Source organism: Pelophylax lessonae, assembly GCF_965119305.1.
Source record: "Pelophylax lessonae genome assembly, chromosome: 6".
Taxonomy (NCBI): Eukaryota; Metazoa; Chordata; class Amphibia; order Anura; family Ranidae; genus Pelophylax; species Pelophylax lessonae.
The window spans coordinates 108,789,969-108,802,586 of NC_138773.1; the positions used below are offsets into that span (position 1 = coordinate 108,789,969).

The window sequence follows — 12,618 nt, forward strand, 5'->3', positions numbered from 1 at the left end:
TTATAAAGAAGTCATTAAAGTTTTCTTAAGGAGACACAAAGGGGCATATTTATAAAGGCACCATTCGCATGGCAGTTTAGCCATGACACAAATCCCAGTGGCAGGAGTCTACAGATTCCGATTGACAGCTTCGTGCATATAGCAGCAGCTGATGAGCCTGGATCGGTGCATCTGTTCCTTCCCGTGTGTAATTATGTCCATGCAGTCTGTGTGCATCCACTTCTATGGGCTGCCTGCACTCAACCTTGAGGTGGAAAGACGTCAATCTACCAGTGACTCTGCAAAGGTGACAGGCTTAATAGCCCTCCTGAATTAGCCTTGAAACACACACGAGGGGAAGATTCACGTGCTGTGATTGTTTGGTAAATGTCAAATTCATTACTTTATAAATATGCTCCTAAGTCTTGTTTTACTTTACCACTTTTCCTGATTTACATGACTTTTCACTTTTTTTTTTTTTAAGAAATTTTCCCACTAATATATTTACACATTTAGAGTTCTTTATTCAAGCCAGTAAAATACTGGCCAGGTGTGAAAAGGGGGAAAACTGTGTTTTTTTAAATAGGCTGCATGATTATCAGGTCTGCCCTTATTTAACAAAGGGAATCTGGCAGTTTTTCATATAGAAAACTGCCACAGACTCCCACCAGGAGTGACCTTGTCGTATTGGATGTGAGCTGTTAGCTGACTGCTCACAGCCCACTCTCTGCTTGTGCAATAATCACACAACACAAGCGAAGCCTGCAAAGGTTAATAACTCTCCTCCTCCTGCTCTGAGCTGAGCGGGGCATGATGAAGGCAGAGATCAGAGCATGCAGGTTTTTTTTGTTTGCAAGAGTGGTGCAAGCTTGTGCTCACACAACTCTGTTACACCCCCCCCCCCCATACTGTACAGGCATGCACAGTACCTGTAAATGCAAACCATACCTGTACTTTTTCTTTTGAAGTTGCCATATCATAGTCTGGGACATCTCGGTCACGTAGATTTCCTCAAAGTGCGGACTCATAACTTTTGTCACTTCACCGTCCCCTGCTCCCAAGTCCAGAAGCCTCTGGGATTTCCAGTCTGGGCTAATTTTGAGAAGTCTCTGGAATTGTTCTGGGGAAAAGACGAACATAGACCCCCTACCCAGCAACCTATTTGGTGAAGAAAACAGTATAAGTCAAACTAAAATGGAAAAAAGTGTTGAAATAAAACCTTAGAATGAATCTAACCAGCAGTAAAAACTTCAAAGCACTCCCCTCACCGCCCTCTGTTGCTGCCGGAGATATGTAGAAATGCCTCCTTAAAGTTTTCTGCAAGAGTACTAAAGACCCAGGGAAACAACAAAACAACCTTTACCATGTGTACTCCTGGACAGTCTGAAACACAATCAAACTAAGTGGAAAACGTAAGTTGCACTAATGAGTGATGGTGACAAATATAGACATAAATTATGAATGTATATCAGATCATGGATAAAAGTCCACATAAACTGTCCAAAAACTAGAAATGTCCAAAATATCAGGAGTTGATCCAGAAATCCGGAATCATCAAATGGCAATTAAACCACCAGATATATAATCTCCTTACCAGATAGAGAAAGGAAATTCGCTCTAAAAACACCAGGTGAGATGGGTCCAGCAGTCTCTAGTTCAACGGACTAATATGGTTTCTCAGAGCGATGTATCAAATACATGTGAAGAAAAAATAAACTTCCATAGCATAATACTGTTTTAATTGTAGAACACCAAAACTGTGAGCCACCACCAAGCTAATACTGAGTAAAGGTGAGGAGACAGATCACCACACCAGTATCAATCCTGCTTACCAGATGGTAATAGATGAACAGCGGAAAGACAACCAAGTAGCCACCAAGAAAGTGAAGTGAAAAAACCGCCACCAATAACACTGCCGCTTACCAGATGTTATAATTGTGCAAGCCAAACTGTCACAAAGGATGATGTTGAGAGTGTAGCCTCAGATATCTAATGCGCTGGTGCAAGTAGACAGCCAAACCGAAAAGAAGCCCACCACCAAAAACACTGCCGCTTACCAGAATCAAATGGTTAACAAGCCAGACAGTCTTCAAACGTCTTCAAAATTGTCCCGATTTCAGACCGATTGATCCGAGTTGAAATAGACCAAAAAGAGGGACAGAAAGCGCTCGATAGTGTAAAACCAACAAATGTATTAAATTAAAAAAGAGAGCAACTTACAAATTCAAAAGTTTGAGAGCGTGGGTAAGTTACGAGCCGCCGGCCGGTCGGCTCCTCCGCCCGTCCTCAGACACAGATGGATGACGTCAGCACGCCGTCCATCTGTGTCTGAGGACGGGCGGAGGAGCCGACCGGCCGGCGGCTCGTAACTTACCCACGCTCTCAAACTTTTACATTTGTAAGTTGCTCTCTTTTTTAATTTAATACATTTGTTGGTTTTACACTATCGAGCGCTTTCTGTCCCCCTTTTTGGTCTATTTCAACTCGGAAGAATCGGTCTGAAATCTGGACAATTTTGAAGACGTTTGGAGACTGTCTGGCTTGTTAACCATTTGAGTCTGGTAAGCGGCAGTGTTTTTGGTGGTAGGCTTCATTTCGGTTTGGCTGTCTACTTGCACCAGCGCATTAGATATCTGAGGCTACACTCTCAACATCATCCTTTGTGACAGTTTGGCTTGCACAATTATAACATCTGGTAAGCGACAGTGTTATTGGTGGCGGTTTTTTCACTTCACTTTCTTGGTGGCTACTTGGTTATGTTTCCGCTGTTCATCTATTACCATCTGGTAAGCAGGATTGATACTGGTGTGGTAATCGGTCTCCTCACCTTTACTCCGTATTAGCTTGGTGGTGGCTCACAGTTTTGGTGTTCTACAATTAAAACAGTATTATGCTATGGAAGTTTATTTTTTCTTCACATGTATTTGATACATCACTCTGAGAAACCATATAAGTCCGTTGAACTAGAGACTGCTGGACCCATCTCACCTGGTGTTTTTAGAGCGAATTTCCTTCCTCTATCTGGTAAGGAGATTATATATCTGGTGGTTTAATTGCCATTTGATGATTCCGGATTTCTGGATCAACTCCTGATATTTTGGACATTTCTAGTTTTTGGACAGTTTATGTGGACTTTTATCCATGATCTGATATACATTCATAATTTATGTCTATATTTGTCACTATCACTCATTAGCGCAACTTACGTTTTCCACATTTGTTTAGTTGTTTGTCACAATTTAAGTTGCTGCTTTACTGATTAGTTAGCGCAGTTATCCTTCCCCCACAATCAAACTAAGGACAAAGGGGTTGGAGGAGCCTTTAACCACTTTTTGGTTTGTGCTTTCTGTGGAAGGTGGAGCAAATCATCGATCAGGTAGATGTCCTGGAAGATGATTAGGGAAAATGGCAATTAGATTGAGCTTTTTTAATGCCACTGATTAGTTATGGGGACAGGGGTTATTTGTAGGACTCCAGAGTTTAGCTGAAGGCGTTCAAATTTTTAGCATCTTGTTACCCTGTGGCAGAAGAAAGCAGCAAGCAAAATATGGACTGTTTCTTTGACTAGTCAGCTCTTCGCGTTTTAAATACATTCAGCAAAAGAAAAAAAAAAAAAAAAACCATCAATAAGAGTAGAAATAAATAGGATGCAGAGGTGTTCCTGGCCAGCCTGGACCACAGAACTATTTCCAGTAAGCATATGTCTGCACTAGAATTAACTGCAAAACACAACCTTAAGTGTATCTATGAGCAAATTTTTATTTTTTTTTTATAAAAAGGCAGGACAAGAAGGTAGAGAGGACCATCTCTAAAATTAGGGGAAATCCACTCTTAGACAGCAATATCAACATTTTTGACTTACCTGTAAAATCCTTAAGACCCCATTCACACTAGCGCGACTGGTCAGGCGACTTGGTCGCCTGAAAAGTCGCGGTGGGTCGCTCGCCATTGAGTAGTACAGGACCCGTTCTAATAGGAGCGACACAAGTCGCTCCGACTTAGAAAAAGGGTCCTGTACTACTTTGGGGCGACCTGGAGGCGACTTGCATTGACTTCAATGATATGAAGTCTGTGCAAGTCGCGCAGAGGTCGCGGTGCACAGACTTCACAGGTTGCCCCAGCAAGTCGTGTCGCGCCAGTGTGAATGGGCGCTAAGATGGAGTTATGCTGCAACCTTTAGGTGATTGGACACTAGCAAAAAACAGAAAATCCCCTCCTAGGCATAACCCCTCCCAGCAAGGCAAGACTTCTGCTTTTGTAGCAAGCCATGAAACAAAAAAGGAAGAGGGGCGGAACCTTTCTTACAGATTTTACAGGTGAACCAAAAATGTAAAATTTTCTTTATCATACATCTCAGGACTCTGACTATCTTCATATTTATTAGGAAGAGATGTGCCAAAGCAATGAATATGAGGAGAGGGTAACGCTGCAACAAACCAACTGGCCCTAAAAAAAAACTAAACCAGAACAGAACCTTACTGATAATAAATAAGTACAGAACTTATTCGACTCAGCCTAATATACAATATTTGTGTGCACCAAAGCTAACCAGATAGTGATATCAAAAACAACTTGGATATCATAAAATCATAAATAAAATCTATTCCACTTTTCCAGCTGATTAGAAAAGGCGCTGCCCTTCTTATTTATTATCACCGTTATAGCACACACCTGGGATTGTGATTGGGTGTTCAGCTGTTGTATTTATACGTATTTGCACACAGCTTAAATACAAACAGCCCAAACATCCTGTTGGTAAAACTTTGTATGAGCCAAAGACAAGGTAGGAGCTTTATAAACTTGAGCTACTGAAGCCAGATGACATTAACAAAAAAAAATTGAAGACTGTCATTTGCTGAGAGGGATTTTTTTTTTTTGTTAGTGTCCAAATCACCCAAAGGTGGCAGCATAACCCTATCGCAAAGCATATGAAGATACTCTGTGTCCCCGAATGTATGATAAAGAAATTTGGGATTTTTTAAAACCTTCTGACAATGGTCACAAGACAAATAGGCAGTGCATTTTCCTAGGCAGAACCTGGTTTGCAATAAAAACTTGACTAGGGTTATGTGTGTTCTGTAAACTATTAAAACTAAATGAAAAGGTTTTGACTTAGGCCCCCATTCGGACTCAGTTTTTCTCAGCGGGGATCGATCCGCCGATCCCAGCTGAGCAGGCGGATGACAGCTCCGTTTCTGCTTACTTTGCAGAGACGGAGCTGTCAGGGCACCGCTCTCCTCTATGGGAAATCGGATGAAAACGGACCGCCTGTCTGTTTTCATCCCATGTTATCCAATCCAATCCTCCAGGAAATAGGGTTTCCATCTGTCTGGATTTCCCAGACAGGATTGGATCGGCTACCAGTGGGTGTCAGCGGAGATGACTCTGCTGACATCCACTGCTCCATAGGGCTGCATGGATCATCCGATCAGGTCCGCCTGAAAAAGCGACTAGCGGACCAGATCGGAAAGCCTGTGTGAAAGGGGCATAAAGATACCCTTTAATATACAGTTAGTCATACATTTACAGTTGTACTCTGGGTTGTGAGCATGGTGAAAGGTGTTTGAGAAAGGCAACACTTACCCATTGATGGAGGTTCTGGACATAAACATGCTGAAGACAGAAGACATGAAGGAATGATACAACTGGATAGAGAGCCAGCCGGATTTCTCAATACTCCTGTCAAGGAATGTCTGGGTTCCTTCGTCTAGATAACTCTGAGAAAACACTGGCCTTAGGACTTCGCTTAACTTCTGAGTGTCACATAAGTACCACTGAAAAAAAAAAAAGTAAAAGAACAAAGCATTTTAAAAACACTATGAAATAAAAAGGAACTATGGCAAGACATTGTGTAAATTAAGGAGAAAAAGAAAAGAGAAAAAAAAAAGAAAAAATGTTTTCAAACAGGTTATGGCTGCAGGAACAAAATTCTCTGGTTTGGAGGCTATTAAAATCTGGGTAAAACCTAAATGATTTGTTTTAGATAGATTAGGGAATGGTTTCCCAAAATAGGTGTTCTCTATAGGAAGATTTTCCCGACCATTCTAGAGACAACTGTAATACAGGCGGTCCCAGGGTTACAAACAAGATAGGGTCTTTTGGGTTTGTTCTTAAGTTGAATTTGTAAGTCAGAACAGGTAATTTTTTTTAAGTGTAGCTCCAGCCAAAAAAAAATGTTTTCTTATGTGGCTCATTTAGATTTACGTGCTGCAGTTTAGTGTAAAAGGGAAACTAGACGGCCTCACTCACATCACAAGTGTGTGCATAACTACACACAACTGCAACAAAATCACACAACAGTGTAAATGTAGTCCAAGAAGAGTCCTGCAGTTTTTTTATTCCCAATGTGACCCTGTCGCTTGGGAATAAAAACTGGTGACTGGTTGGGTCGCAAGACCACCTTATCCCTATGAACCACCAGGTAAGGGGAGCGGCAAGACAAGGCTGCCCACTCCAACACTCTGCGTGCAGAAATGATCGATACCAGAAAAGCAACCTTGCACGACAGCAGAGGCAATGAAATCTCCCTGATGTTTTCAAAGGGAGAACGTTGCAAAACGGACAGAACCAAGTTCAAGTCCCAAGGAGGTAGGCGCGCCCTCCGAGGAGGGGCCAAGTGACGCACACCTTGAATAAAGGTGCGAATCAAAGAGTTAGACCCCAATGGGCGCTGGAAAAGGACGGCCAGTGCAGACAACTGGCCCTTAATCGTGGACAACGCCAGGCCCTGGTCCACACCAGTTTGTAGGAAGGCTAACACCCTTGCCACCGAGTAGGAACGAGGAGGGAAGCCTCTGGATTCACACCAGGCAAAATAAGCCTTCCAGGTACGGTAATAGATCTTACCGGACGAGGCTTTCCTAGCCTTGAGCAAAGTAGGAATGACCTCAGATGAGACCCCTGTCTCTCAGGACCTGGCTTTCAACAGCCATGCCGTTAAAGCCAGCGACTGTAAAGCAGGATGGAAGATCGGTCCCTGAGACAGTAAATCATCTCGTAACGGTAGCCGCCACGGAGGCTCGACGGCCAGTTGAATGATGTCAGCGTTACCAGGACCGGCGTGGCCAGTCCGGGGCCACCAGAATCACCAACTTCGGTTCCAAGACCAACCTGCGCAGGAACCTGGACAACAACTGAATCGGGGGAAAGGCATACATCAGACGATACCGGTGCCAAAGGCACCACCAGCGCATCCGAGGCGTCTGCCAGAGGATCGTGCGTTCTTGCCACTAAACTTCCCACTTGTTGTTTAGCTGGGACGCGAACAGATCCACATCCGGGGATCCCCCATTTCGCACACAGCATTTGGAAAACCTCCGGGTGCAGGGACCATTCTCCCTGGTCCAGGGTCTGGCGGCTCAGATAATCGGCCTGCCAGTTCTCCACACCCGGAATGTGAACTGCCGAAATTGCCGGGACGTGAGTCTCGGCCCAGGACAGAAAGCTGGTCACTTCCTGAGCCGCCCGGGCACTCCTGGTGCCCCCTTGGTGATTGATGTAAGCCACCGCAGTGGCATAGTCCGTCTGCACCCGTACAGGGCGGCCCTGAAGACGATCCGACCAATGGAGCAGGCACAGCCTGATCGCTCTCAATTCCAAGATGCTTATCAGTAGGGATGATTCCTCCACCGACCAAGTGCCCTGGGCAGACATCAGTGGTAATCACCGTCCACAGCAACGGACGGAAGAATTTCCCCTCCACTACGGCCAGGGACTGAAGTCACCACAGAAGATCCACTCTGGTTTGGTGACTCAGAGACACCCTCAGGTCCAAGGACTGAGGGAGCCTGTCCCACCTGGCCAGTATCTCCGCTTGGAGAGACCGCGTGTGAAACTGTGCAAACGGTATCGCCTCGAAGGCTGACACCATCAATCCCAGGGACCGCATACAGGTCCTGAGCGACGAGGAATCGTTGTCCCTGAGGGACCTGACCTCGCTCTGCAGGGTCCGGAGCTTGTCCTCCGGCAGAAACACCTTCGCTTGGGCGGAGTCCAAGACCATTCCCAAATATGGGAGACGAACCGAAGGAGACAAAGTCGACTTCTGTACGTTGATGGTCCATCCGAACTCCTGGAGCGTCTGAACCGTAGTGGACAGATCGCGCAGCAGGCTCTGACTGGCACTCGATCTTAACAGGAGATCGTCCAGATAACCCAAGACCGCAATGCCCTGTGCCCGTAATAGGCCAGAACAGGAGCCAGCACTTTGGTAAACACCCTTGGAGCCGAAGCGAGACCGAAAGGTAACGCCACAAACTGATAGTGTTCCTCCGCGATAGCGAATTGGAGGTACCTCTGATGACCCTCGAACATGGGGACGTGTAAATACGCATCCTTTAGGTCGATAGAAGCCAGGAAATCTCTCGGACTCAGGGAGGCCACCACCGAACGGAGCGATTCCATGCGGAATTTTTGAACGCGCACAAAGCGGTTCAGAGCTTTTAAGTCCAGAATCGGACGCACCTTGCCCTCCTTTCTGGGCACAGTGAACAGATTCGAGTAAAACGGGACGATTACCCCCTGGGCGAGTAGATCCTGAACCGCCCGATGAAGATCTTGCCGCCGATCTGGGGTCAAATGAAGATTTGAGGGAAAGAATCTGTCCCCTGGTCGCAAAAGGAATTCGATCTTGTAACCTGATCTAATGATTTCCTGAACCCACTTGTCCAGAATCCGGAGCAGCCAAGGTTGAAGGAAACCGCGCAGACGTCCCCCCACCCCTGAAACGGGTGAGGGCGCCCCTTCAGGCAGAGGCAGACTGTGCCGGCCGCACCAGCCTGGGCGGCTTTTGGCTTGCCCGCCCAGGGCTTTCTCTGGCCACCCCGACCCTTGAAAGGTTTCCCCTTGTCCTGCGCCTTGAAGGCACGAAAGGACCCCTGATTTGGTTTAAAGGAGGGGCCCCGCTTACTGCGGAAAAACTTACCCCCAGGATTCTGGGGCAACAGAGTGCTCTTGCCCCCAGTGAGACCTTTAACCAATTCATCCAGGGATTCTCCAAAAAGACGAGACCCAGCATAAGGGATGTCAGACACCGTCTTCCTGGAAGTCTGGTCGGCCCACCAGCTTTTTAACCAAATCAAGTGGCAATTAAGTACTGCGACACTAGATAAGAGCGCAGCTAATGGGGCCTCATTCAAGGCCGCATCGCACAAATACATGACCCCTTGATAAATCTGGTCCACCATCCCCAAGCTAGTAGGGGGGGGGGCAGAATCAGCCACAAGGGTGCGTCGGAGCACCTTAGTCCAATCCGCCACGGCTTGAGCCACCATGACAGAGGCGAAAATAGGTTTCAGCATGGAACCCGCCACCATATAGGAATGTTGGGCAAGAGATTCCAGCCTCCTATCCGTAGGATCCTTAAAAACCGGAGAATCCTCGGTGGGTACCAGAGTGGCCCTGTTCAATCTGGCCACAGTGTGATCCACAGACCAGCGCAAATCCATAGGAGACGCAAAGGGGTAGAGGAGTTGTAACTTCTTTGGCACCACAAAAGTGCGCTTCAAGTTGCGCCATTGTTCATTCACAGTTTCGTGGAACTCAGCGGGGCAAGGAAATAACTGCGCTGCCTTACGGGATCTGTAGGTACCAAAAGAGGACCATTTTCCCGGAGGATTGGGCTCATCCTCTAAATGTAGCGTTTCCTTAACGGCAATGATCAGCGCATCCATAGCTGCGCGGTCCCCGGTCGTCCCAGGGGGGAATCATCCACCCCCGCATCCTCCGCCTCCCCCTCAGACTGAGAAAACCGAGACCCTTCAAGGGGCACACTATCTACGGCAACCATGTCAGATTCAGAAGAAAGAGAGGCTAGGCCTTTTTCTAGTATCCTGTTCAGTCATCAAAAGATCCACTTAAGACGCTAAAGTCGCAAGTGCGGCAGTCAAAGCAGGCAGAGCAGAAGATTCAGGAGGAACCTGAATCATCCACCAAAGCTGGGGGAAATTTGCTGTCCTGGGACTCCATAATAAAAAAACTTTTTTTCCCCCAAGGTACTGGCCCTTTAAGCGCACCGCGATCCCCTGCAGTACACCGCTATGAAGGATTCTGCAAGCAGACCCCCAAACAGGAATAAGCTGACAGCCAGAGGTATTCCCACAAAAAAACAGCAAAGCCAGACCCCACAAGTGTTACCACAAGCCTGCCGATCTCCTCTGTACAGAAAGAGAAAGTGATGTCACCGCAGGAGGCTGAACTAGGACTTCAGACAAAGGAAAACTGAATTTTTGTAAAATCTTACCTGTAAAATTCCTTTCTCTGAGTCCTCCGACAGTCGCCGCCCTCTTCATATTCGTCACAATGGTCTTCAGACGAGCCAGGGGGAGAATTATCCACCCCTTCAATCTCAGCCTCCACCTCGGACCCCACAAGATCCAGGGAGGAACGGGACCCCGACAAGGAGACCCCGGCCATATCAGCCCCCGCACCATCACCCTCTGAACCAGAGGAAATTGAAACTCTGGACCTTTTTGTGGATTGAGCAGCCACCAACATTTGCACCTGGGCAGCAAGATTAGCCACAATCACAGCCAAATCCCCCCCTGGGGGAGAAACAGCAGTCCCCTGGCTACCCACCAATGTGGCAGGAAATTTGCCCTCCTGAGAATCCATTGCCCCACAAAACTTACGCTGGCAAGAAAGGGTTACTGCCCCCTTAAGAGAGTCGCATCCAGGACGCACGAAACCGGGGTTAAGAAACCACACAGCGTCCAGTGAGGTAGCCACCTCACCAAGCATCCCTGCACCGAACAGGGATGGGTCTTTCACTGTGCCAGGAGCGATACCTGGCTGAACGCTCAATGGCAGGCCGGGAAAACCACTGACCCACAACCTGCGACCAGGGGGATCAGCCCGAGTCCCAGCCCGCACGAATCCTCTTGATCAGAAGAACTAACTAACGCTGACAAAATGAACAGCTAAGCAAACAGAGAGAAAAAACTCAAACAAAATCAAAAAAGACAAATGCCCCAGCATAGAGACATCCAGCTACTCCTGACAAGCTAGACATTGAAACTGGAGTATGGATACAGGAAGTAGGAGGGTATTGACTGAGGGGACCACCCCCTGGGGGTGGGATGTGTTAAAACTTTTATATTAACATATTCTGTTGCCTAGCTACTCCTTCGGAGCAAAGTCTAATACCCCATTGTGACGAATATGAAGAGGGCGGCGACTGTCGGAGGACGTAAGAGAAACATGGTTGCCCATAGAAAGCAATGGGAGGCTCCGGGAAAATGGCCACCGCCATTTGCTCAGGAGAACACATTGCCGCACACAAGATGGCGCCGTAAGGCGCCAAAATACACTACATACATCGCTGCAGAAGCGCCCACAGTGAAACCAGCATGCTGCCCACACCTAAAATGGTGGACCGGCGGTTTTTAACCCTGCAGCGGTCGCTGCACGTGTCTGCACCTCCACACACACCATAAAGTGTCACATAGGAGAGGGACCCCCACAAACAACCCCACATAGTGAACTAGCTGAGTTAGAGTCCCCACAGGGACCGGGAGAAAGGAAGCCCCAAAACCGCACAGACATTAGGGGATACCACAGACACACAGGACTGCCAGCCCCAGACAGAGGCCCCACACAAAATGTACCTACCGTACCCGATGGCGTGGGTGCCTCACATCGATGGGAAACCTCCCACCCCAGATGGCGGGGGTGCCGTCAGCCAAAAACGCAGGACGCTAGCAACGCACAGAACCGTGGGAGAGACGTCCAGGCGAGGTGGCCACCTCGCAGGCTTTCATCCCTGAGGACAGGGATGGGTCGTTTGCGAGGCCAGGGCGTACGCATAGCCTGCTAAACGCTCGATGGCGGCCTGGGATTCCATAAGGCCCTCTGTCCTGGGATACAAGGACAACCAGTGCGACTCCCAGCTCCGCGACGCCGTCATCATCTTGAAGAAGTGACTAACTAAAAACGCTGATAAATAAACAGCTAGTAATGCAAAGAAAAAAAAAAAACGCATTTGCAGAAATAAAATCATAAGAAATAAAAGAAGGCTGAGACTGTAGCCCCAGCACAGGGAAAGCCTATCTTACTCCTAACTAGGCAGAAGACAAACTGAGTTGGGATGGGGGGGTATTGGACCAGTGGGACAGCCCCCATAGGTGTGTCTATGTAAATTACTTTGTTTTTAACAAGTCTTATGCCTAGCTTGCTCCTATGGATAAGAGGTTAATACCCATTGGTGAAGACTGTATGAGTGGGCGGCGACTGTCAGAGGACGTAAGAGAAAAAGTTTGTAATTACTTACCTTTCCTGTTATAAAAATGCTAATCCGGTCCTAAGAAATCCTAAAGTATAACCTTAAGTGCCGGTTCACACTAATGCGATCACAGACATCGCATATGATTCGGAGCGCACCGCTACTAAAATCACATGCAATGTCTGTGCGGTGCGAGTTCAGCCATACAGTTTGTATGGCTGAATTCGCACCGCAATTGCAGCGAACACGCACAGGACCCTTTTTTTGGTCCACAGCAGAATCGGATTGCATGGTGGTTCACACTAGTGCGATCAGATAGCTGTGCAAACTGTCAGATCACACTGCGATATGTGATCTGATCTGAGGGTGTCGTTAACTTTGAATTGACACCCCCAGCGTATCGCATATGGCAGTGTGAACTC

At 47.3% G+C, this 12,618-nt stretch overlaps 1 protein-coding gene across 1 annotated transcript in view; it reads right to left on the reverse strand.

Moving 5' to 3' along the window:
* Nucleotides 1-12,618, reverse strand: part of METTL9 (methyltransferase 9, His-X-His N1(pi)-histidine) — a 98,959-nt gene that overhangs the window by 70,317 nt on the left and 16,024 nt on the right. The window contains exons 2-3 of the mRNA XM_082261992.1: nt 5,563-5,753; nt 928-1,137 (exon numbers count right to left, since the gene is read on the reverse strand). Of these exons, the coding sequence (XP_082118118.1) occupies nt 928-1,137; nt 5,563-5,753 (401 nt within the window). The remainder of the gene's footprint in view (nt 1-927; nt 1,138-5,562; nt 5,754-12,618) is intronic.